This window comes from Lissotriton vulgaris, chromosome 8, assembly GCF_964263255.1.
Source record: "Lissotriton vulgaris chromosome 8, aLisVul1.2, whole genome shotgun sequence".
NCBI classification, from domain to species: Eukaryota; Metazoa; Chordata; class Amphibia; order Caudata; family Salamandridae; genus Lissotriton; species Lissotriton vulgaris.
The window spans coordinates 1,270,191,781-1,270,217,181 of NC_141696.1; the positions used below are offsets into that span (position 1 = coordinate 1,270,191,781).

The window sequence follows — 25,401 nt, forward strand, 5'->3', positions numbered from 1 at the left end:
CTAGTATACACTGTGAACAATCGGGATAGGTCAGAAATCAAGCAGGAAAAATCAAACATATAACTATATCTATACAAAATATGTATCTTTAATAAATATTTGTTTAAAAACAACATATAGTGTGTGACCACGGGGTCAACCCATATAATAGAAATAAAGAAATGATTCAATTACATACAGTTCAATTAATCAAAACAACATAAAATTCATAAACAATACATAAAATTCATACACGAAGATGCATGTAATACGTCAAATATTAAAAAAGAACATAAGAACTCGACGCGCGTTTCGGCAGTGAACCGCCTTCTTCAGGAGACATAGGATAAATCCTGAAAATACATATATGAAGGAAAAAATGTCTATTAAAATACATTCCATATATCAACATATCAAAACATGACATTCCTTACTATCACACTAACCCTCCTACTCGATTTGTCCAAACAGTGGCAATGATCAGCAGAAAGATCTCTATCGATTGTACAGTACCTGACTAATTATAGCGATTCATAGATTGATCCTTCATAACTGGTTTAAACCTTAGTCAGAAAAACACATAGCTGATAGCATATTTGTGTGATTTATTGCTATACATAGGCTAGATTTCAAATGTTACATAATATCGTTTCGCCCCGTTGATAGAGGTTGGGAATATGAAGTGGATTGGATCCTCTTATATTATTACTAGCACAATGCAGACATAGACATATGTTTATGGTACATAAGGGATTACTTACAAACATTGGATGCTCTATCCATACAGTAACAGTGATGGAAGGTGATAACCCTTATAATTGGGTTTACTTTCAGAGAGACGAAGGTTCTGATACTATAAAAGAAAAACATAATTTAGATAGAAAGGGACCCTGAGGAGAGATTGTTCAAGATATAATTGACTGGGTCAAGATTACTGCCCAAGACATGTGGATGGTCCTATTAAAATAATAGATAGTGGGGTATATCAGGCCGTGTTCCATCAACCTGAGTATTGGTTATGATGCCACTAATACGGCCTGATATACCCCACTATCTATTATTTTAATAGGACCATCCACATGTCTTGGGCAGTAATCTTGACCCAGTCAATTATATCTTGAACAATCTCTCCTCAGGGTCCCTTTCTATCTAAATTATGTTTTTCTTTTATAGTATCAGAACCTTCGTCTCTCTGAAAGTAAACCCAATTATAAGGGTTATCACCTTCCATCACTGTTACTGTATGGATAGAGCATCCAATGTTTGTAAGTAATCCCTTATGTACCATAAACATATGTCTATGTCTGCATTGTGCTAGTAATAATATAAGAGGATCCAATCCACTTCATATTCCCAACCTCTATCAACGGGGCGAAACGATATTATGTAACATTTGAAATCTAGCCTATGTATAGCAATAAATCACACAAATATGCTATCAGCTATGTGTTTTTCTGACTAAGGTTTAAACCAGTTATGAAGGATCAATCTATGAATCGCTATAATTAGTCAGGTACTGTACAATCGATAGAGATCTTTCTGCTGATCATTGCCACTGTTTGGACAAATCGAGTAGGAGGGTTAGTGTGATAGTAAGGAATGTCATGTTTTGATATGTTGATATATGGAATGTATTTTAATAGACATTTTTTCCTTCATATATGTATTTTCAGGATTTATCCTATGTCTCCTGAAGAAGGCGGTTCACTGCCGAAACGCGCGTCGAGTTCTTATGTTCTTTTTTAATATTTGACGTATTACAGGCATCTTCGTGTATGAATTTTATGTATTGTTTATGAATTTTATGTTGTTTTGATTAATTGAACTGTATGTAATTGAATCATTTCTTTATTTCTATTATATGGGTTGACCCCGTGGTCACACACTATATGTTGTTTTTAAACAAATATTTATTAAAGATACATATTTTGTATAGATAGAGTTATATGTTTGATTTTTCCTGCTTGATTTCTGACCTATCCCGATTGTTCACAGTGTATACTAGACGTCCTGGGATTTTTCTCACACTACCTATGTTAGTAGGATCCTCACCCACTAGTACCACCAGTGTCACGCTTCATCATCGGATTGGTGTCAGTACAACGCGATGTTTTACAACGCGTTCCGTTACAACGCGATTTTTACATCGCAAATACCATTACAATGCATGCCATTACAACGCATGGCATTACATAGCAGATGGTATTACAACGCATACCATTACATCGTAAGTATTGGTAAGTATATCTTTATTTTAAAAAATGTAATAAAGTTAATTAAATTAATTTAAAATAATAAAAATAATATAACATTATTAAAACAGTAATTAATTTAATTATAGTAATTTAAAATAATATAATTAATGATATATAAAAAATTTATAAATAGAAAATAATATAATGTAATTAATCACAATAAATATAATTATAATTTAATTAAGTTATAAATAATACATAATATAATTATAATTAATAAAATTAAAAGAATTTAATTAATTAAACATTTTTAAATAATATAATTTAATTATAATCGTTTATTAATACATTTAAATTAATAATATATTAATTTAATATATTTAAAATAATATAATTAATGATATATAAAAAATTTATAAATAGAAAATAATATAATGCAATTAATTACAATAAATATAATTATAATTTAATTAAGTTATAAATAATACATAATATAATTATATTTAATAAAATTAAAAGAATTTAATTAATGAACCATTTTTAAATAATATAATTTAATTGTAATCGTTTATTAATACAATTAAATTAATAATTGTAAATATTGTTATTAATTTAATTAAATTAAATAAAATTAATTTAATTAATTTAATTTATATAAAGTCGTAATACCCCTGTACCCCAAAACCCAAACCCTGCCCTAAAACCTAAAAACACCCCTGTACCCCAAAACCCAAACCCTGCCCTAAAACCTAAAAACACCCCTGTACCCCAAAACCCAAACCCTACCCTAAAACCTAAAAACACCCCTGTACCCCAAAACCCAAACCCTACCCTAAAACCTAAAAACACCCCTGTACCCCAAAACCCAAACCCTACCCTAAAACCTAAAAACACCCCTGTACCCCAAAACCCAAACCCTGCCCTAAAACCTAAAAACACCCCTGTACCCCAAAACCCAAACACTGCCCTAAAACCTAAAAACACCCCTGTACCCCAAAACCCAAACACTGCCCAAAAAACCTAAAAACACCCCTGTACCCCAAAACCCAAACCCTGCCCTAAAACCTAAAAACACCCCTGTACCCCAAAACCCAAACCCTGCCCTAAAACCTAAAAACACCCCTGTACCCCAAAACCCAAACCCTACCCTAAAACCTAAAAACACCCCTGTACCCCAAAACCCAAACACTACCCTAAAACCTAAAAACACCCCTGTACCCCAAAACCCAAACCCTGCCCTAAAACCTAAAAACACCCCTGTACCCCAAAACCCAAACCCTACCCTAAAACCTAAAAACACCCCTGTACCCCAAAACCCAAACCCTACCCTAAAACCTAAAAACACCCCTGTACCCCAAAACCCAAACCCTGCCCTAAAACCTAAAAACACCCCTGTACCCCAAAACCCAAACACTGCCCTAAAACCTAAAAATACCCAAACACCCCAAAACATATACATCAGTACCCCAAAACATATACTCCTATACTCATACTTATTTTAAAAAATACTTAAATTAATATATTTAATTTATAATATTTAAAAACGAAATAAATATTTTTTTATAATTAATAATAATTAAATCAATAATAACATATTAAATAAAATAAAAAAAAAAATTAAATACTTACCAATACTTACGATGTAATGGTATGCGTTGTAATACCATCTGCTATGTAATGCCATGCGTTGTAATGGCATGCATTGTAATGGTATTTGCGATGTAATAGCTGCGTTGTAACAGCATTACGTTGTAAAAGTTCCGTTGTAACGGTAACACACCTTCATCATCGTATCCTCATCCACTGCACCTAGTGTGAGTGGGATGGGCTCAACACGGTTTGGAAGTCTTAACTTTGCCATTGCTCAGCTAGCCCTGAACTATCATGCAGAATTTTTACACCATCAGCAAAGATGGACACATTAACACAGCACTTATGGTGTGACAAACACTGCAGAGCGAATGAAAGTACAGAAAAAAAGTTATGATAATAGGATCAGCTGGCTGTCTTTCTTCACATCAGTACGCCTTATCAAAAGTCAGCACGTTCGAAGTTTAGCTTTTTCCTCTTTCTCACCTTCATTACCTATCTACTTCCCCAGCTCCTTCCCCCCTCCCCTGAATCTTTCCCCTTGCTTGCTTTTCCCCTTTCGTATTTGTGCTTATTGTTTATCTTGACCTTACAAGTAACTATGTTGCCATGCTCTAATAACTGTGAAACCTTTGTAACGATGTAACCTTTAACTACAATCTGATGCTCGTGTAAAGCGCTCTGATACCTCCGGGTCTAGCCAGTGCTATATAAAACCTTTAAAATAAAAGAAATAAAATAAATTACTATTCCTTAGTACAAGCTCTTTATAAAAGCCTGAGCATAGGGGATTCCTTTTATAACTGGAAAACGCACATGAGAGTTCCAATCTAAGGGGCTCATTAGGATAGCGGATTTTCCACATCCTCTGGGCCGGCGGAAGCCACCGCCGGTCTGGAGGATTCGGAAAATCCGCTGCGGACCCACCAAAGACCCACCGCCACATTAGGATGGCTAGTGGGTCCTGGTTTCAGTCCGCTGCTTTTCTGCCGCGGTTGGCTTACAACAGCGGAGGAAAAGCTCTAATATGGTGGCGGTGTCTCTCAGACACCGCCAGCCATATTAGGATGGGTGTTAAAAAATGCTTTTCCACAGCGGGATTTCCGCCGTGGAAAAGCATGTGGAACTTCACTGCAGGGGCCCGTTGCGGGCCCCCTGGGTGAAGGGGTGTGGGGGGTATCTATGGTACCCCCCTGCATTTGTATGCAGGAATCAGCCGCTTTCTGCATACAAATGCAATGTATGCATTTTTGCCATTGTGGCGGGTGCAGCTTCAAGCCGCAACCGCCGCAATGGTAAAAATAGAGGATGTGACCGCTAATTTCACAAGAGGGAACTCCGCAGGCCATGCGGAGGTTCCCTTCTACTCTGGGGTCGCGGACGGACGCAAGTCCGTCCGCGATCCTAATGGTCCCCTAAGTTTGTATCTTTTAAGAATCACACGTGTCAGCTATTTCGAAGTGTAACATTTTGCACTATATTTTTCAGTATATATTTATGCATGACTAGAGAAGTTTTCATCTCAAACTAAGCTCAAATTTTTCAGATGAGTTATTGCTCATCATGTAAGTATTATTTACAAGTGTTATGGTTAGTTAATAGGGCTGGTGTACAAAGTGCTCTGGTGCTTGAGAGGTCATGACTTACATGCAACAGGAATATAAATAAATAAAGCATTCGGCTAAAAGCAGCTCTTTCTAGTTAATGTAACAGAATCACTTTATCCCATTTTACCAGATTTCCATTTTCCACACTTGAAGCTTCCTGGTACTTTTACATACTGAGCAATATTTTGCCATGCTACAGCAAAACCTGTAAAAACAATATACATCTACAAAGCAAAGATTTGGACAGAGGTAGGAATGCTAAAAATGGCCCTTTTACACATCCATTCATAGCCAAATTCATTTTACTATAGAATTTGTCACGTGATTTCAGTGTAATTTCCGCCTACTCGCGTCAGACTGCACTGAGACTTGTTTTTACACGCTTAATTAAACCTTGCAGAATTGAGTTATGTGTCACCAATCCGTTAATAGTAGGGTATTTTCTGGTTTTATTGGCAGTCGCTGTCAGTGTGCCTAAAGGTATTTAATCTGATTGACAACTTGTGACATTCAGCACACACAGATATCTGACTTTTTGATATTGTACCCATGCTCTGAGGAAATCGAACTGCCATCGAATATGAAACAAGGTTTTCTATAACAATGTTTTTTTACTTGCTGTTTCGTAAAACACTTCTGCTGTTTCCAGGCATGATAAATAACTGAGGTCATTAATACCAAATGTAATGGTACTCAATTTTAGTAACTTTGGTCGAATGAAAGGCGGAGCTTGCCTTGCTGCCATTCAAGCTTGGTACCTTGCAGATCCCTGCTGCTAACAAAGTTCAGCTCACTGAGAAATCCTTCCACACCTCTGCAATAAAACCCTCTTCGATGTAGGGTACTACAATGGTCGACATTGACTTCACAGATGCCTTGTAGACAGATCGCGTATAACGTCCTATGGCTTGCTAGACTCAATAGTACTATCATGGATGTTTGAGGGATGCCAAAATAACAACCAAAAGCACACATAAACCACTACCAACCTCCAGATCTGCAAGAATCACTGGAAATGGAACCAGGGGTGTCAGAACTTAAGTGAGAAGACACGATATCTTGAACAAAAATTTTTAAGATTTCTCATTCCACCCTGAAGAAAAAGATTACCCCAATAGAAGCAGTGGCCTCAAAAGAAAATGAAACAATTAGAGATGCTGGAACGTGAAATAAGGCAGAGGTAGGGTCTTATTCCCTTGTGCTAGTGCACTCCAACACACTCACAAGTCTACAAACTGAGATACACCTGCCAATTGTGTGAAGTTTAAATGTTGTCCAACAGGATTTTTTTTAATGATACCTTGGAAGCTGGGATAACCTACTAAGGTGAAGGGTTGTGGACACAAAAGACCATGATGTTAAGGAGATCTTCTTACAACAGTGACAAAGAAGAGGGTTTCCTAAAATTGACGACAGGATAAATTAACTAAGACATTCAGCAACAATAAAGAGTCACATTTGCTGTGGGAGACAGAGATGCGTTTTCAAAAGAGGTTTGAGGTAAATACCTGAATAATTATCAGGGAAGTCTTTCTTTTGACCACTCTCCTAAAATATTCTTTGGACTTTATTTTGATGTGTACTTCACATTGATAAATGTTTAATAATATGAGATTCTACGGCCTTAGAGCTTCGAAATAAAATATTCAGTGGTCCCAATCAATACACTATTCCAATAATGTCTGATAACTGTTTTGGGACTGTAGCGGGTGCAGCATTAGGACTCTGCTCATAACAATAAACCTCTTATTAGCCCCCAGGTGCCCAGAAGTGCCTCATTCCCTTGCTTCCTCATCCGTCCATCTCCCACCCTGTACAATCAGCACTGTTCAATAGTAGATTGGAACATTCCTATGGAACTATTTACCTATAAAACCATAATATGCTGCATTTGCATATATGCTGCTGTACCATATTCCACGTAGTGCAATGTTTCATAGTCACATTGCAAACTGATTCATTTGCTTCTCTGGAAGTTGACGTTTTACACAAACTGGAGGTTTTAAAAACATGTGGGGACCTCTCTGTAACCATAGACAGCACTACATCAGAGAAGTGCACATAAACACCAGAGGTAGAACCGTTTCAAAGACATACACAGCAATATGTCATACTTCAACTAAAGGGAAGAGAAACAAGAAATCATTTATTTTTCGGCATAAGCATCCAAAGGAAAGTTGACTCGCAATGATTTATAGAAAGAACAGAGGCCTGGTGGTCTTTGTTATTGATCACCGGTTGCAGAAAAGCACTGGTCTGTGAAGTCTGTCTTTTTGTCCTTGGCTAGTTTTTGAAGGTCACTTTTGCCTTCTGTGGACTTTAGATTTTCTAACAGACCGTGTCAAGGGAACACTTACATTTCAATAAGTAGGAGACAGTGAATTAATAACAACTGTAATTCAACTGTTGCACTCTTCCTAAAGATATCATGGATTTTAAGAGCCACTTGGCGAAAATTGGTCAGTCATCACTCTGGTGTTGTCAATTCTTTTCAAACAGCACTGTCAAGGATCAAGCGAAGACACCACAATGAGACAAAGAGCGCACACACAGTACACAGCGTCTTATACGCCACAATCTGGTGAGATGAAAAAAACAGAAAGGCACCATTGTAAATGGCACGAGTCAAAAGTAGTGGAAAGGCCTTTCACTGGTACAATTGAGGCCGATGTGGATACATTTAAAAGGATCAGAGCATTGACAAAGGATAGTCAACCAGTGCATTTTCAGTCCACAGAATGAAGTAAAAGAAGTGAGTACCAAAGAGTAATAAGGATGAGGTTAACCCCTTCGCTGCGGCGGCTATTCCGCCTCAGCGCTAAGGGGGTAGGGCGGCCGCGCGGCGGTTCCGTGCTTGTGACGGAACCGCTCCGTCACGGCTCGCGGGTGAGCTGTGCTTGTGACGGAACGGTTCCATCATGAACCCGCCCGCCCATTAAATCGTCAGCGCAGGTGCGGAATTCGCGACGCGCAGGCGCGGCGAGCGGGCCGTGACGGAACCGTTCCGTCACAAGCACAGCTCACCCGAGGCTTGTGACGGAACGGTTCCGTCACAAGCATGCAAGGGGTTAAATATTACTCTGAGCATCAGGGAGTACATTTGAAATTGGTGTGTGCTCAAGAAAACACAATGATTGGTTTTCTTCAAACTAACTGGAAAGCTGGGGGTGGAAAAGCTGATGACAAATAGCTAGGTTGCTCAAACATTTTTGCTCACTTAGTTAAGGCGTTACTAGAATGCATTTAAAATCTATGTATCAGGATTGCAAACTTTTCTCATCGCAAATCCTACACGCTAGTGAGTAATATCAGCGTCTATGCCATCGTAGGATTAGTAGTGGGAACCTAAGTGACCGTGCATAATCCCTGGAACAGCCTGGAAGGAAGACTCAAACGTTTGTAGGCATTCAAAGATTTTCCATTTCTATTCCCTCTCTGAAACTCATGCATGTTTACCCATACACAAGAGAGGCAAAGGTGACTTTAGAGGATAGAAAAGCGTACACAATCCTTCCCAGACCCGCCCAAAAGGGGCACCCGGATAGAGAATGCACTATGATGCAAGAACAACAGTGATTGGCAGTATGCAAATTGAAGTATTTAGCAAGAAATATTTCATGGAGGGAAAGTGGATGGGTTTCTACAAGGGAAGAAAAGAAAATACTACTGCACAGTTTCACAATATTTGGTCCTGCAGTTGTCAGTATCCGGACAATCCACTGAAGTGGGTATAGGGCATCAGCGCTAGGCTTGGAAATGTACAATTTGCTGTGGTTTACATGCATACTGCTGGGCAGATTTGTGAATCCGCAAAAGGTTGGCAATCTATGCAAGTCACAGAGGGGGTCACTGTGAATCTGCCCCACAGTCAATGAAGTGGTAAAGCAAACAAGCAAAACACATTTCAAAGAATGTGCACCGATGTGTCAGAGTATTTTTCCTAGATCCGAGATGCTTGAGCATGGGCAGGATGAAATAACATTCTGCCAAGAACTTTAGGAGGTACCCGAAAGGGAACTATCGGGCTTTCACCAGAGACTCTACTTTAAAGGAGCGTTTGTTCTGAATTGTACAGGCGGCATTTTTCACATTCTTCCATTTCATCTTTGAGAAGTTTAACATTTGCAGGTGTTCACACAGGAAGTAAAATCAACACCTGACTGTTGCCGTTTTAAGCAGTCATGTGGGAGGTCATCACTTCTGGGAAACTTTCCAAGTTCACATCAAACCAATCGCCCTGTGCTCGCTCCTCTGGGAGTCTAAACTCTACACTGAAATGCATGGGCCAGACAACGTGTTGGGCAGGGTCTCTGTAGCCTTAAAATGAGGGTCGCACCTTCCAAGTGGGCTCTTATTCACAGCAGCACCAACCATGGCTGAAAATTACACACGGCTGGAGGGGGAACCGGAAGCAACACTGGCAGAGATGCAAACCTCAGCGGCGTAGCGTGGACTATTAGCTCTTCCCCAGTCCCTTCCACCAGTCCAGTGTTGAGACCCTCATCCCCGAGCACATCTATGAGATTTTAAGAAAATTTAAAAATGTTTGCGCCAAGGGCAACTGCCCCTGTGGCCCCACCCACACTACTGCTCAAACCAGGCTCACTCCCATTGTGTCATCATGCTATGCCACTGTCCCTCTGTCTGGCTGTTTTCCCTCTACCTTCCCGCCGCCCTCTCTTGAACCCTGCCCGTGTCTGCTGCAGTTACCCTCAGGGAGCTGGGGAAAGTGACAGAGTCACCAGCAGGCCCCGGGCTCTTAAAACTGGCCTCGAAGGGCTCCAGCCCACCGGGGAAATGCCCGGCGGATTAAAAGGATTGTCCAGTCCCGATAGCAAAACGCACGAGTCATTATTTCAGAGCTACAATAAATAACATTTGGAAACAGCTTCGGGAGTTGTACCATTTTAGGATTTGGTAGAAAAATACACTTTAAACAAGAGTAAGTAAAACAATATGATAATTCGTCAAAATCAGTAAAGGAAGAGTAGGCACGCATATATTTGTAACTGTGACGAAAGATGTTCATGATTGGAATCAGGGACAGAGGCGAGCTTGAGGCGGTTCTTACGGCTGTTCACACTATTTTCGTTAGGAACTTTAAAGGATTCACGTGCACGGTGTTGATGTCTTTCTTTCCTGGTAACAGTGCCTCGAGCATCTGTTGCAAGAGTAAATAAAGAAACAGCAGCTCCCGCAAGGATCTTAACAATTGTTGGAATTGTTTTCTGCCTCGGCCTTCCTTCTCTGCCCTCGGAGCGGCCGCTGGGCCGATCCCACTTCGGCCTATGCTGGATTTGAATCTGTAAAAGCTGCAACTTGTAAGCAGACGGCCGGGGCTGGGATAAATTGCTCTATCAATTTACAGCAGGGCAATTGAGATCTCACTTCTGGTCCGTTATAGGCGGATTGGTTGTTCTATAATAAACATAGCGCTGCAACCCGCACTATCGTTTCTACGCACTCTGAGTAAATATACACAGCTTTCTAGCACTCAATCTTCTGAAAAACTGAAGTAAGGAAAGCTGATTTGACAATGTGAGGATTCGAACTTGTGATCTGCAGATCACAGCAGATGTCAGCAATGAGCGTTTTAACTTACAAAGCCATCTTTGCAGACTAGCGGAATATCAGAAGTACTCCTACTGGGTTCTTGTGATTCTAAGGACATATTCCAATCCAGCTAACACATTATAAACCAGACTGACAGACACAGTTAGGAACCCTGCCATGTGTGTGTTAAGCAGGGCCACGTGTAGACAATTGGTTGAATTACTAAGGTAGTGTGACATGCAGGTGCAAGCAGTCACCTTTCACTGGGTGATGACCTGTCCTAGCTTGCGGCGTTGACGTGCTGACGGCTACGCAGGGGTGACTTGAAAGGAACGACAGGTTAAGGGGCAAGGGTCACGTATCACATTTCAGCTTTCACTCTGACGCCGGGCTTTGAGACATATATCTGACAATGACCTGGCTATCCACTGTAACAGGCTGCAACTGAGATGAAATGTACACCCACAATGCTGTGCTCGCGTGGAAGCCAATCAGCCGGAAATTGTAAGTGGGTTAGGACACAAGAAATCAAAATGAAAGTAAGGATAAAAGTCAAATATGAGATTTTCTATATTTTAGTCATAATGTCCTAACAACAGTTCCTAAGAACCGTCTTTGCATTTAGCAACCCTCTTCCAAGCACTTGTTAGGATGCCTTGAAGTATCTTATAAAACAAGACACTTGAGAAACACAAGTACACCCCTCGACCCCGAAAATGCCCCTTGTGTGCATTGGTTAGCTGAATTCAACCATGGCAGGAAGTGGCCAATTGACAGCCCTTTGTTAAATTTACATAACATTCAACAAACATTATTGGTTCATGAAAAATCCAATTTTAGAAGAAAAGGAGTATGTAAAGTCCATCCTTGATTTGTCTTGCCAACATTCAAAGAACCATACTATTCATTCCTTAATTATGATGATAATTAAGGAATGAACAGTATTAGTCTTTACATTTTGGCAAGACAAATCAAGAATGGACTTTTACAAGCTCCTTTTCTTCAAGAATTGGATTTTACATGAACCTGGCCCTGGGGCAGTGTGACCACTTCAAGTTGAGTGTGAGAGTATGCTACTTGAATTGTCCTGATATTACACCAGTGCGCCCTTGTTCTTAGCCCACACTGTCAGTTGCAGAATTTTGGATAATTGGTTCATGACCGAAGATAGTATTCGTTGGAAGAGCAATGGTTCAGTTAAGCAACGTGTCTGATATTAAGGATGATGGGGCTAGTTCTGGCTGTAGGAGAAGGAAGACGGACGCCATCTTAACCTAAAGTTGATGCTGAATCTTGGCGGGTGAGAACTTGTTTCTTGGGTGATGGAGAAAGCGAAATTGTTACTTACATACCTGCCAACTTACAAGTTAATGTCACTGTTGGGGGCGGGGCCTCATACGGAGAGCTACCTAAACCCCCATACCTCTCCCAAAAAACCTAACTGGTTATTGAGGCTATCGCCGGTTTTTCTGGGGTGCTTTCACACCTATTAATGATCATCCGATGGTTACTGCCTCCGAAAATGAGCTGATTACAGTGGTTTTCAGTTTGTTTTTCCTGCCATTATGTGATTTCGGCTCCTCATCACTTGACCATGTGAAGGGAGACGTAATCGTGTGACACACAGTGGCACCGTGTGAGTTGGCTGGTGGGATGATAATGTGGGAAGCTTTTTTGTGGTTGTAAGCAAGAATGTCCAGGATAAGAGATAAGCTCTCTTTCCGAGATAAAAGTCAACAGCTGAAAGTTGATAAATGGTAAATAATAAATAAATGATAGATAAGAGCTGCACACTAGAAGACAGAGACTCTGGGAGAGATAGGCAATGGCGTACACAATGGAGCACACAGAAATTCCAAGATACAAACTGTACAGAAAACATAAAAAGTAGCTAAATGGACCCTGGAATGCACAGGCACTGAAATACAAACACACTCGCTGTCCTATCAAAATAAATTGTATTCTGCCACAATGTCAACACCCCAGCAGAAACACACTATTGAGAAAGCCTACACCGCAACTAGGCCATAGCAAACAGAATTCTGCTGCACAAATACAAAGTAACACAAAATAACCACATTCTCTCACATTTTTTGACTATTTCCAAATATTATCCCCTCTAAATGTGAAAATGTCAGGGCGCCTTCAAAGCATGAATCTGTTTGCACACGTATTATCTGGTTCAGTCCGTTTCCACTTATGAATGATGCCAGGTATAGGACAAAATCAATTAACTGAACTGTAAAATAGTACTTATTTCCTAGTGTTTCAGGCCAATGTTAACTGAGCCATGGTTCCACTGGCAGCTGGTGCAGTAGAGTCTGTGACAAAGGAAGAGGCGTGGGCTGGTGAGACTGCCAACTCTATCCAAACTCTTCCCACCACATGTCAGTCACACACAACATCCATGAAAGGACTGGAAGACATAACTCACTTAGAACCAGAAGGGCTATGCAGAACTGATTTCTAGAATATGATACAGGCAAATCCATACACTGAAAATTCACAGTCAATTTGGACAAGCTCAATGAATGCATAAAGCTCTGAAAAAAAGCAAGCAGCTGCTGGAAGGGTCCCTCCCCCCCCACGCCATCACCCCTACCCGCCCACCCAACCCCGTTCACTGCCGTCGGATTTCCCCGGTGACACCAGGCACTATTTCTCCTCTTGGCTACAGGTCTCCATTCCGTGAGTCCCTGGTGTTTGTTTTCAGTCTTTCAATCCCTGTTTACATCTCCTCCATTCCTCTACTTTAGCCCTTCTAGGTCTATTTTTGTAAATTTGTCGCTGCTATTTTCTGACAAGCACGGCCAGCCAGCATCTCTTGTTTCGATGGAATTAGAAATGGACTCCTGAGCTGCCCCGTCTAGCTGTCCCTTGCGGCGGTCTGCACTTTGAAACTATGTTTAGGATTAGTGTGCTTGTGGGTGTCAATTAAGGGAAACCAGGGGTAAAAGCTGCTACCCCTGTTTTGCTCTGTGCCATCGCCCTGTCTAGGGAAGGCATTGGCATCCGCACGTGGCCTAAAAATTATCAAATTAAATAGTACACTTAAAAAAAAGTAGCAAGGTAAGAGTGATGTTCACTTTCTGTATTTCCACTCCTCACCCTTGGTCTAGACCAGGGTTCTCCAAAGTCAATCCAGGAAAGCCAGATCTATACCAGGTTTTTAAGATAAGATAACTACATTTTATCTAAATGGGGATATGCTAAAAAGCTGGCATGAATTTGGCCTTTCGAGACCGACTTTGAAGAACCTTGCACTACACCCTTAGCAGCACCTCACTGGAGCCTGATGGGGGCCTGGTGTCATTTTCACTTCCCCCTTCATTTTGGTAAATCAATGTTCATTACCATGCCAGGGGAGCCAAGACTATTACACTACCCGGACATGCAGTCCAAGACAAAAGGCATGAGAGAAGTGCGTATCGATGTGTAAACAGTGAGAATCTTAGATGCTATTGAGCGCATAAACCATGGGAGATGCAAAGACACCAGTGGACTCCATACTGAACTAGAGACACACAACATCCTTCCCATTACTTGCTTTTAAATGATGTTATTTGGTACAGAAATGATCAATAATACACATGTTGCCCATATATGTATTAAAATCGAATAAAGCTTTTAATACTAAAAAAATGTAGATGATGTAAAAAAAATTAAAAGGACACTACAACTCTACCTGGAATTTATAATAATGGCTATATACCAAATCATACTTTGCAGATCAAGCAAGATCTCGATTCAAATGATTAGAGACTGTATTGTAAATGGTATGTAAGGCATGTAGGCATAGCAAAGCGGAAAGGTGTAAATGCGGGGTTCAATGCAGGCTGCAGTATGTTCTATTGAAGTGGTTCGACTCACTAAAATCACAGAATCAAGTCACTACTCATTATCTGTCAACCCATCCATTAAAGCATTGATTTGTGTGCTTGTGGTGCAAAATGGGCTGTGTTATTGATGATCACCTTCTAAACAGACACATTACACTTTTACACGGCTGGTTATGAGTGAACATTAACAGAGCAAGATATGGAGGTGTACTATTGCTTTCTACCAAGAGGAGAGCTCAACCCGGCCACACTCTTGACTGCAACTCACCAGAAATAAGATTCTGGATCCTACCGAAAGAGTATTAGAACAGTGCCCTGCTTTAGGGTAAAGAGATTCCCAGCAAGCTGCTTACGCCATACCACACTACTGCCAAACCTGATGTTTCTCAGTTTACACTGGTGAAGCAGAATCTTCTAACCCTGCTTTTCTTAAGTTGATTTGCTCTAGACATCCTTTAAACTTGTGAGACACTTTATTGTCTTACTTGCTATGTATACAGTCCAGTGAAACTTGTTTTATCAAATTGTGTGATCATCATTCTTCTGCCACTGAAATTAGGCCAACAGTGTGCACATGCCTCAGGTAGGTTCCTGCCTTCAGAAAGAAATCAACTTGCACCAAGATCCTGGAGCCAATCATACCCAGAGATCTTTTCACGTAAATGCAGAGCTAGACGGCTGTTTTTAAAGTGTGATTCTGTAGAGAGGACCACTCATAGGGAGAACTACAACTATCGTCAAAATAACTAGGTCTAGTTTTCCAATATTAGTTCTCTGCAATACCTGCACAAAAATGTAGGGTTATTCTTTGCTATTAAAGTAGTTCCATGCATACAATAAATAAACTGGTCAGATTTTCTTGATGATGAAAATATTTTTAACATTCTACAAATTTAAATAGATACATCATTTTAAAACAACAAGTAGTAGTGTTTTCCAGAACAATTTACTAATATTCCCAAAGGTTTCATGAGGCATACAACAGCTGCCCTTCAGGAGTAAACCTGTGCCTCTATGGTTGAAACTGACAAAGGGGCTCTGACCCAGCTCTAGGAGGTGGGCAGCATGGAAGACACGCGCCGATGTCCAGCACACATATGCACACTGGTAGGACCAAGGGACAGTGGGGATCCATGCAGGGATAACATGTCATTTCTACAGATACACAACCCATACTGGCAGGACCATGGGACAGTGGGGATCCATGCAGGGATAACATGTAATTTCTACAGACAAACAACCCATACCATTAATTAATCTGCACATCTGGGCAAGGCCAAGCATTGGCAAGTTCTACCTCTTCTTTTGAAGCAAGGTGCAGCCACAACAAGATGGATTTCATCTCAGTCCATCTTGAGTTTATCTGCCTAGCTGGCATATTTCACAATGCAGAATTCTGCTGCACAATCATACCAGGACCGAGGTTTACCGATAACAATCGTAAAGTTGGTCTTCTGGTATGCTTTCCCATGCCAGACACACTTGAGGTAAACATTTGGTGAACCAATGAGGAGAATGTTTACTTCTGGGCAGAACTACTTGCCCACATAGCCTAGATTATAATTTATGGGTAGAACGTGTCACAGAAGAGCCAAACCAAAATATATAAACAGTGCGTTAGAGTTTACGGATACAGCTTAACAATAGAAAGGAAATGAACTAGAATGTACTGTACCTTAGACAGCTCCTCGCCTGGTCCACACTGTTTGCAGGGGATACACTTCCCTGAATGGTCCATAAACTCTTGTTCCCTGCAGTCTCCAGTCTCGCAATTTACTGTACATGACTAAAGGGGAAAAAAAACGAAAAAGGTAGTTAGACTTATAGGTCTGCGAAGAACCTCCCGACAGTATATTTTACAATTAAAAATGCTCTCCGTTACAGTAAGATGTACAAATGGCTCTACCCTGACATAGAGAAGACCATGTGTCAGGTGGCCACAATCCGAAAGCGAGGAATGCTGAGCCCTAACCTTCTATCTAAGCGAATGAGCTCCTAGAAGCTATAGCTCCCAGTACTTCCCACCAAGCAACAGGCCCACCATCCCGCCACTTGAAGCCAAGGTTGAGAATCAGGCCAGCAGACCTGGTCCGACGGACGAATACTGCCTCTGATTAGAAAAACGTTTAATGAGTTACTTTTATTATGTTTCAACAAAGGGGGTTGCTGAACTGTTCCTAAAGAAGATTGAACAGATTGGCTCGACCGAAGGTGTGTATGTTACACCTTTGGGCATCCATTATGTTGGACGTGTTTGCCTCACACACCCAGAAGGGTGTCATGCTTCATCATAGGCATTGCTCCTCGTCGGGGAGGCGGTGCAATCCCCGACGGGCTCACCTCAGAGAGGGGCTCTTTGGCGGAGATCTTTTAGTCCAACAGCCTATTGGTGAAGTGCGGGTATGTGGGTCAGGGCAATCAGTATCCTGAAGAAAAAGTGTGATTTAAAATGTAGCAGGGGGTGCCGGAAACCACTTTATTCTGGGGGTCCCCCTACTGCAGTTAAAAAGTGGAAATAGCTCGCTGGGTGACGGCAGGTTAGGTAGCGTAACCCTAAACGAGACTAAAGTGAGGGTTGGTCAACATGTTTCTCGCATGGGAAGTTCCCGCGATTCGTCAGGACCTAGTGAAGGTGAAAAATTGTTAAAAAGGATTAAAAGGAAACCATGCTGGTGTCATGTGTCTCGTGTGATTTACCTCAGGGGATAATCCTATGCCTAAAGGTCTTGGACTAATTGCCACCTGAGTAGTCGGCGGGTCGGTACAACAGGGTTTGCCTATAGTTCTGGCTCAAGTTACCTGTGTCCGTGCGAAGTCACCTACCCATCACCGCCGCGCTCGAATATTGACCTATTCGCTGGAACTTCCCATGCGAGAAACATGTTGACCAACCCTCACTTTAGTCTCGTTTAGGGTTACGCTACCTAACCTGCCGTCACCCAGCGAGCTATTTCCACTTTTTAACTGCAGTAGGGGGACCCCCAGAATAAAGTGGTTTCCGGCACCCCCTGCTACATTTTAAATCACTCTTTTTCTTCAGGATACTGATTGCCCTGACCCACATACCCGCACTTCACCAATAGGCTGTTGGACTAAAAGATCTCCGCCAAAGAGCCCCTCTCTGAGGTGAGCCCGTCGGGGATTGCACCGCCTCCCCGACGAGGAGCAACGCCTATGATGAAGCATGACACCCTTCTGGGTGTGTGAGGCAAACACGTCCAACATAATGGATGCCCAAAGGTGTAACATACACACCTTCGTTCGAGCCAATCTGTTCAATCTTCTTTAGGAACAGTTCAGCAACCCTCTTTGTTGAAACGTGTAGTCTACACGGGCACAAGCTGATACTGGACCTTCCTCCCTCTCTCTGGGTGGTAATTGGTGCCCGTCTGATCGACTGATCCCTCTCCCTCCTTCTTGACGATTACTTTTATTATGGCCATAGAAATGACACAAGAGTGCCTAACTGTGCATAAAGTCGGTAATGTGCTCTATAGCGGCAGAAGTGTCTTACTGAGTAGGAAAGTCTTTCACTGTAATACATAAATGCCTTTAGTGGTTTAAGAAGAAATATTTATTTTAAGTGTTTCATATTTCAAACCTTAGTTGATGTTATTTATGCTTCAGGCTAATAAACGCCAACAACAACAAGGTGATGATGGATGGAATGCTTGAATTAATTTCAACCACTAGGAATCGCTCGGGCCGTTCCCAATCCATCGTTTTTGGCCCACCATGCCACATAAGTTTGGACCCAGCCATATGTAAACCAGTCTTGACCATGCTTCAATGGGAACAGTCCAGCCCGAACTGCCAGTCCAGGTCCTCCCTGCACCGGAATACAAGCAACCTAGGACCGGATTCTTCCTTATAAAGGCCAGAAGCAGCTTAATTCCAATGGCACAGTGAGCAGGATACACGTGTGGGAATACCCATCGCACTTACGGCCTCAACTACAATAAGTGGATGGATGGAATGCTTGAATTCATCTCGGCCACTAACAACCGCCCGGGTGGGCTGAGGTGCGGCCACGAACAATCGCCAGTGGAGGAGATTAGTTCATGTATTCCATCCATCACTTTGTTTTTTGATGCCCCCTTTGGCTAACAAACGCCAACAGTGCAATGATCAATGCAGAGAGACACAATATACAGCAGCCTTTATATAGGGATGGGTTCAACAATTTGGCGGCACCTTCCCTGGCAGCCTTATGGTATGCCGAACGAAGAGGAAACTCAAGACGTCGAGTTTGGTGAATTCACATAGCCTAATGTCATAAAGGACACCTTCAGCCCGTCCTGGCCTTTAAGCCAAAGGTGCTTTCCCGGCACTGTGCCACTGGAAGTCGATTCTTCTACTGGGAAAGGTGAAAGGTCATGGTCTAGAATGTTGAGTACTAAGGCCACTAGGCAACTATGGAACCAGTCACCTACACATCGTTCCTCGAGTGAAGGGAAGCACTGTGGAAGGGACATTACATATCGGAAAATACCTAAAGCCGGAATATGTGATATTAGTTTAAAAAAGGCTACCAGCGTTCACCGTTGTTTCTAAGCCCTGAAAATGATCAAATTAAATAATTGAATTTAAAAAGTTAAAATCTTTTTTATGTGTCCCATGTCATTAGGACAATACAATACTAAGGCATCCTACTGTTTTGGGGTATTGTATGAGCCTTTGTAAAAGTCCAACGCCAATTTAAATTCTGTGAAGCCAGTGGAAGTTTGATGACAGCGCCAGACTGCAGCTTAATGCATACACCAGGGAGAAGTGCTTGAAAGAAGAGGCGGCTGATGGAAACCTCGTGGCCACGACCAGGACACTTAAAGAACCTGGGCTGCTGCAGATGTGACATGTGGCACTCGCATTACACCGATGGGAGATCACAGTTCTCGAACAAAATAGGCAAAAATACTGCAGCTTAAATATCGAGTAGACAAATTATTATGAAGGAAAATATATGGGGAAGCTAGGATATTTTTGTGTATCAATATTTTCCCCATGATATTCTCATGTACAGCCAATCAGCACGTCAGTGGTGCACGTCTAGATATCACCCCTGACTCATCCTACTGAATTAAATACAATCTATATTACTAATATTGGTTTACATGAATTCACGCATTGTTTTTCTCCACTGAACTTATGTATAACTGTACTGTATGCAAAAAAAGCGCTCAGAAGCTGCCATTCCAGGGCATTTTTGGCGCTTTGCAAGGTGTCCTGGCCGCCGAGGGTCGGTGCTGTGGGACCTGTAACGATGGAGACAGGCGCCCACTGCAAAGGCTCTCGGAGAATGTACCCGGATACGTAAGCTTGTGCGACTTACAAATGTCAGCTGCCTTTATTATTTTTTGACCAGGGCGTGTGAGATAATTTCAACCCCAACTTGGGAGACACTTGGTTCGGAATGCAGCTCTGGTCTAGAGATCAAGAGATCAAGTAACAGTGAAGAGGTCAGGGTAGTGAAAAATAAATACTACATAAAGGCGCACATAGCTATGGGGCATAGCAAAGATTAGAAGCATTAGAAAGCCCACCCCCTCGCCAGCTCTCTGCAGAAGAAACCTGATAGGAGGAAGCTAACTGACAGCCACAGGCTGTGATACCCATTTAGGTTCAGCAAAAATAACAGTATTAAAAGTTGGAAGAGAAAACAAATACCCCGATCGGCCATTTTGTTGAAAGTAATAGGGACATATTTAACTTTAAGGATCACAAACACATCATTGGAAAAAGGCGCCTGCCTTTCCAAGGAGCTGTTGGGAGAGGTTCGAGGAACTAACCTATCTATAGTAGGATCTATACATTTCACCAGGAAATCCCACATAAAATCTAGGTTTACTTCTCAAACATATCTAAAAGAAAGTCTATTAAGAATAAACGTTGGTATGCAAACGGTATGATTCACAGTTAGATGGGGGGTAAAATTGCTTATTTTAGCAAGCAGGGGTGTAGTGTGTGTGTAAGCAAATTTACAAATATATTTACCTGCATCTTAGCTGTAATTTAAGTCTGTGTAGTTCCTATGATAGAAATATGAAATTAATATCCATTTTCCCTTATGACTCTGATGGAGCAAGGATTCGCACAATAAGCGACTTGCTTGTAATCATGAACCTCGAATAACCCTAATTGACTAATCAACTTGTCTGTCTTACTAATTTTGCACATTTCTACACTACATAATGTGTCCCAGTGAAGCTTGCCTATGTGTTTACTAATTGTAATCCGCTTGCAGTAAAATGGCCGCTGCTACGTGGGAATTTAGTCTGCGCATGCGTCGGTCATACCCATGTGACGTGAAGTACCCGCAGTTCTGGTGGGAATTTGTTACTCATGCGCAATGCAATTAAGATGGCTGCTCTGTGTTCTCACATGCTCTAAGCTTGCATCGCCGCTTTTGAAAAGCTGTTTGTTCTGCACTTACTCATAACGCTATAGTTATTATAAAGTAAGGGATATAGTATAGCCATTTCATGGTATACAGTGTAATCTTTTATTCTGTGTTTCTAAATTGTTTTCGCTTACTTTTCATGTATCGTATTCTTTGGGCCTGGGAGGTGCTTACTACCCCATCTTTGAAGCCTGTATGGTATCAGTCACGTGATGGGGGAAAGAAAGCCATGCAGCAGTGGAACCCAGCCAGCTGGCAGCCTCGCCCAAGATGCTCCTGGGAACCTGAACAAACCTAGCCGGAGAAGTGGATCTGTACCTGAATTTGTTACATTTGTAATAAACTGCTGTATACTCTATTGTTCTCTGTAAAACATATGCCATGGGAAACTAGAATTTAAGGGGTGGGTACGAAAACTGAATATTAAGCCTGAGAAAGTCTAAAATTTAGGTGGTGTGATGACTTAACCTCCTCCTTCGTCCAATCAGAATTTGGGGATCCTTACACTTGCAACATTGGGGGGTGGTACACTGACCCGAAAAACAGTGTAACTAGCCTAGGTTCAGCTAGAGAAATTGTCCGACTTGTCCGAATAGCTGACCTGTCACTGACCCAACGCACTCTATAGGTGACTGATACAGAGAGCTGCGGAGCACTCTGTCCGAATTTCCACAGACCCACTCGGGTTTTGGGAAACCTTAAGTGCTGGCGAAGCACTTTGCTGGGAGGTTCGAAAACCCAATTGGGGTTATTGGCAGATTCCTTGCAGAGAGGGAGTAGCACAGGTGTTGCAACTGAAGCTGCGGGTGTTGGTCGTACCCTTTGGTGAACCCGGTCCTGATCAAAATTCTGGGGTTATCCTGTCCTGACTGTCCATGAGCTGTACCTGCTCGCCTACTGGCAACCTAAGTCCTTGAGGGTCCTTTCCCGTCTTTCCAAACTGACCCGTGGCCAGGGTTGGTCTTCACTCTATCCTAGGTAAATATAAAGTCTGTGTGGGTGATTTGTTTATCTAAACTTGCATTCCTAACGTCTCGAATAAAGCATAATTGCATATGTTCCTTTTCTCTCCCCTGTCCCTTTTTAAATTAGATTTTCATACATTAATTGTCTATTAGCATGTTCCACTTTTTCCCTACCTTTAGTCAAATGCTAAATCGTTTTCTTATATAGTTTATGTTCCATTCTTACCCTCCCTTACCCTGGGAATCATCCTGGACTCCGTGCTCAAAATGGACCGCCAGATCAACTCGGTCTCATCTTCCTGCTTCCACACCCTCCGCCTCCTTCGTAAGACCTTCAAATGGATCCCCCTCGAACACCGAAAGACAGTCACTCACGCCCTGGTCACCAGCAGACTCGACTACGGCAATGCACTCTACGCCGGAATAAACAAAAACCTCATCCGCAAGCTACAGAACATCCAGAACGCCGCCGCAAGACTGGTCCTCAACCTGCCAAAACACTGCCACATCTCCCAGCACCTGCGCACACTCCACTGGCTCCCCGTCGAGGCGAGAATCTCCTTTAAGGTGCTCACCCACGCACACAAGGCCCTCCACGGCACCGGACCAGCATACCTGAACAGCTGACTCAAATTCCACGCACCCCAAAGGACCCTACGATCAGCCCAGCTTTCCTACGCCGTGGTCCCTCGCACCAGACAGACCAGATCGGGAGGCCGCTCCTTCTCCTTTCTCGCGGCCAAAGCATGGAACGCCCTTGTGCTCCACCTCAGACAGACAACATCGCTCCCCATCTTCGCAAGTAACCTCAAAACCTGGCTCTTCAACAGACCCCCTCCTTGATGGAATGGAACCTGCACCCCCCCCCCCCCTAGCGCCTTGAGACCCTTACGGGTGAGTAGTCGCGCTTTAACAAACTCCTGATTGATTGATTGATCCCTATAGAGAATAAGCACATCTGGATAAATCAAATTGCATAAGTTTCATTTCCTTTGAACCGTTAGTGAATTTCGAAAGTCTACTTTGATTTAGCATGTTCCCTTTCTTTACCCGCCTTTAGTGAAATTGTGAAAGTCTGTTGATCTAAAATAGCGTGTTCCTTATTTTTCTCCTTCCCATTAATTTTCGATCTCTAAATGATTCTCTGCCTTATTCATAGCTATACGATATTTCTAATCTTAGTTATAGACAGTTTGATCTGTGTAAATCTTTGGCTCATGGCATATGCTGATAATGATGATTAGATAAAGGTTTTTAAAACTTCCTGAGTCTGTGGTTATTATAAAAGAGTTCAACATTTGAAATTGTATATTGTATTTGTGTTGTCTACTTATTTTGTAGCTAGCTCCTTGATCCACTGTGGATCTTAGATACCTGTGACGAAGATTGGTAAGTCAGGTACATCGGAATAAATAGAAAGGAACTGAATTGCTGGTAGTAGAGTGTAGGTTACCAGATTAACGTGTAATGAAAATATATTATGGGCCCAAGTGTGCATATTTGGTAATAAAAATTAGTCGGGTGACCTGCGCGCTCTATCAACTCAACCTAACGACTGTAATCAGTCTGTCCTCAGCATAAGGCATAGCAGAGGAACTTTGCCCGCCAGTAGCGCTCAGCGGGTGTTGGTGATAGGAGGACAGGGAAACGACACAGCCAAGCCCTGTCCAATGCCTGTTGGATGGGGATAAATGTAATGGTAGAAGGTTATGGGGACTGTGTCAGGGAGAGCAGAATCACTGTCAACAACTAGAAGTACTATAGAACAGAGAGAGAACACAGAGAAGAGACATTACAACACATACAAAAAATACCGCTTGGTGTCAAATGCCGCTGTGACACTGAGGTGCCACTGTCAGAAACAGGGTATCTTTGCTGACATTATAGTGAGAATAAAAAAGTATTTATAAATGTTGCCAATTGATGTTAAAGTATACAACGAGCACGTATACACAGTTGCACACTCATTCATTGTGTATCGTGACGTGAGACGTCAGTAACGAGGAGGAGCATGCCAAAAGGAGGGGGTCACGAGGAGGACGCTGCTGGGCCATCAAGGCCATGGACGCTGCTGCCTGGGAGGGGGTGGGAGGTTGAGAGTGAGGGGGGGGAAGAGATCAAAACCTGAGGTCACGGCCTTTCCTTCCCAGCCTCCAACTGGCTAGTGTGCGGCTCAGTCCACGCGGTTACATGGGGGCACAGCAGCGGCCACGCTGTTCGGTGCTGCTTGGCTGAACTGCAAAGGTCGTCCCCACCCGCTGCAGATGACCTCAGCCTGCACTTCCCTGGAGTCAGTGACATCCAGAGACACCCCCAACTGCCTTCAGAGGCCCCAAGCACCCTGTAGCGGAGCCGACAGCAGGCAGCTAGCCGGCCCTCCTCACCGGCAGCAGGAGGAGCAGGAAAGCACCCACGAGAGGCAAAATTTGCAGGTGGAGATGTGGGAGGTGGTGGGTGAGAGGGGTGTGCAAAGACTAGGGCTGGTGAAAGGGCTGTGCGAGAACCCTGCATTAGATGCCGCTGCACAGAGGGAGAGGCCCGTCCTTGCGGAGGCGGCCTGGCCTGGTCTAGATGCGGCATGTGCATGTGCCGTGGTGCAACCCAGTATAGCACCCCTGCAGCTGGGATTATCATCAGTACCGGGTCCACACATGCAGAGTAAAGCACAGAAAGGAATAGCACCTGGCAAGAAGTAATTATCGACAGGCTAACAGCATCCTGGTGGCACATTGTGGTATATTGCTCCACTGGAAACCACTTGGAAGTCCACAGAAGTTCAAAGAACTTTTAAGCTCCCATCGTAAAAAAATCGCACACACAACCACAAATAGGTGATGCAGGTACCCCAACAGGCCTCCATGCTTATTTACGTTCACTATCGGATGTTTTCGGCAGTGCCCCTGTGTGGAAGCGGATTATTAAAAACCCACTGGTGCAGGGTCACCCTTAGTCCACAGGCCTTTTGAAGGCTCTTTGTATGTATTTTATTCCCTGATGGACATCCTTGTGATGCTAGTTACAATTCAATAGATTTTTCTATTCACATTTAATCCACTTTTTTGCTCAGATTATTTAATTGTAAAATAATGTTTTGCTCTATAAACATTGTAAAGATTTTAATTAATCACACAAAAAATGGATTCATGACTGACTGACTGGCATGTCTCCTTAAGGATGCTATTTCGATTAACACTGATAATGTAAAATGTGATGTCACCAGTGACAACATAAATTAGATCACTTGTGAGGCCATTTGTGATGAGTAAGGGAACGTGG

General features: G+C 42.4%; 1 protein-coding gene across 1 annotated transcript in view; it reads right to left on the reverse strand.

Moving 5' to 3' along the window:
- Positions 1–25,401, reverse strand: part of TNFRSF19 (TNF receptor superfamily member 19) — a 171,439-nt gene that overhangs the window by 122,478 nt on the left and 23,560 nt on the right. The window contains exon 3 of the mRNA XM_086935193.1: positions 16,439–16,549. Coding sequence (XP_086791319.1) covers positions 16,439–16,549 — 111 coding nt within the window. The remainder of the gene's footprint in view (positions 1–16,438; positions 16,550–25,401) is intronic.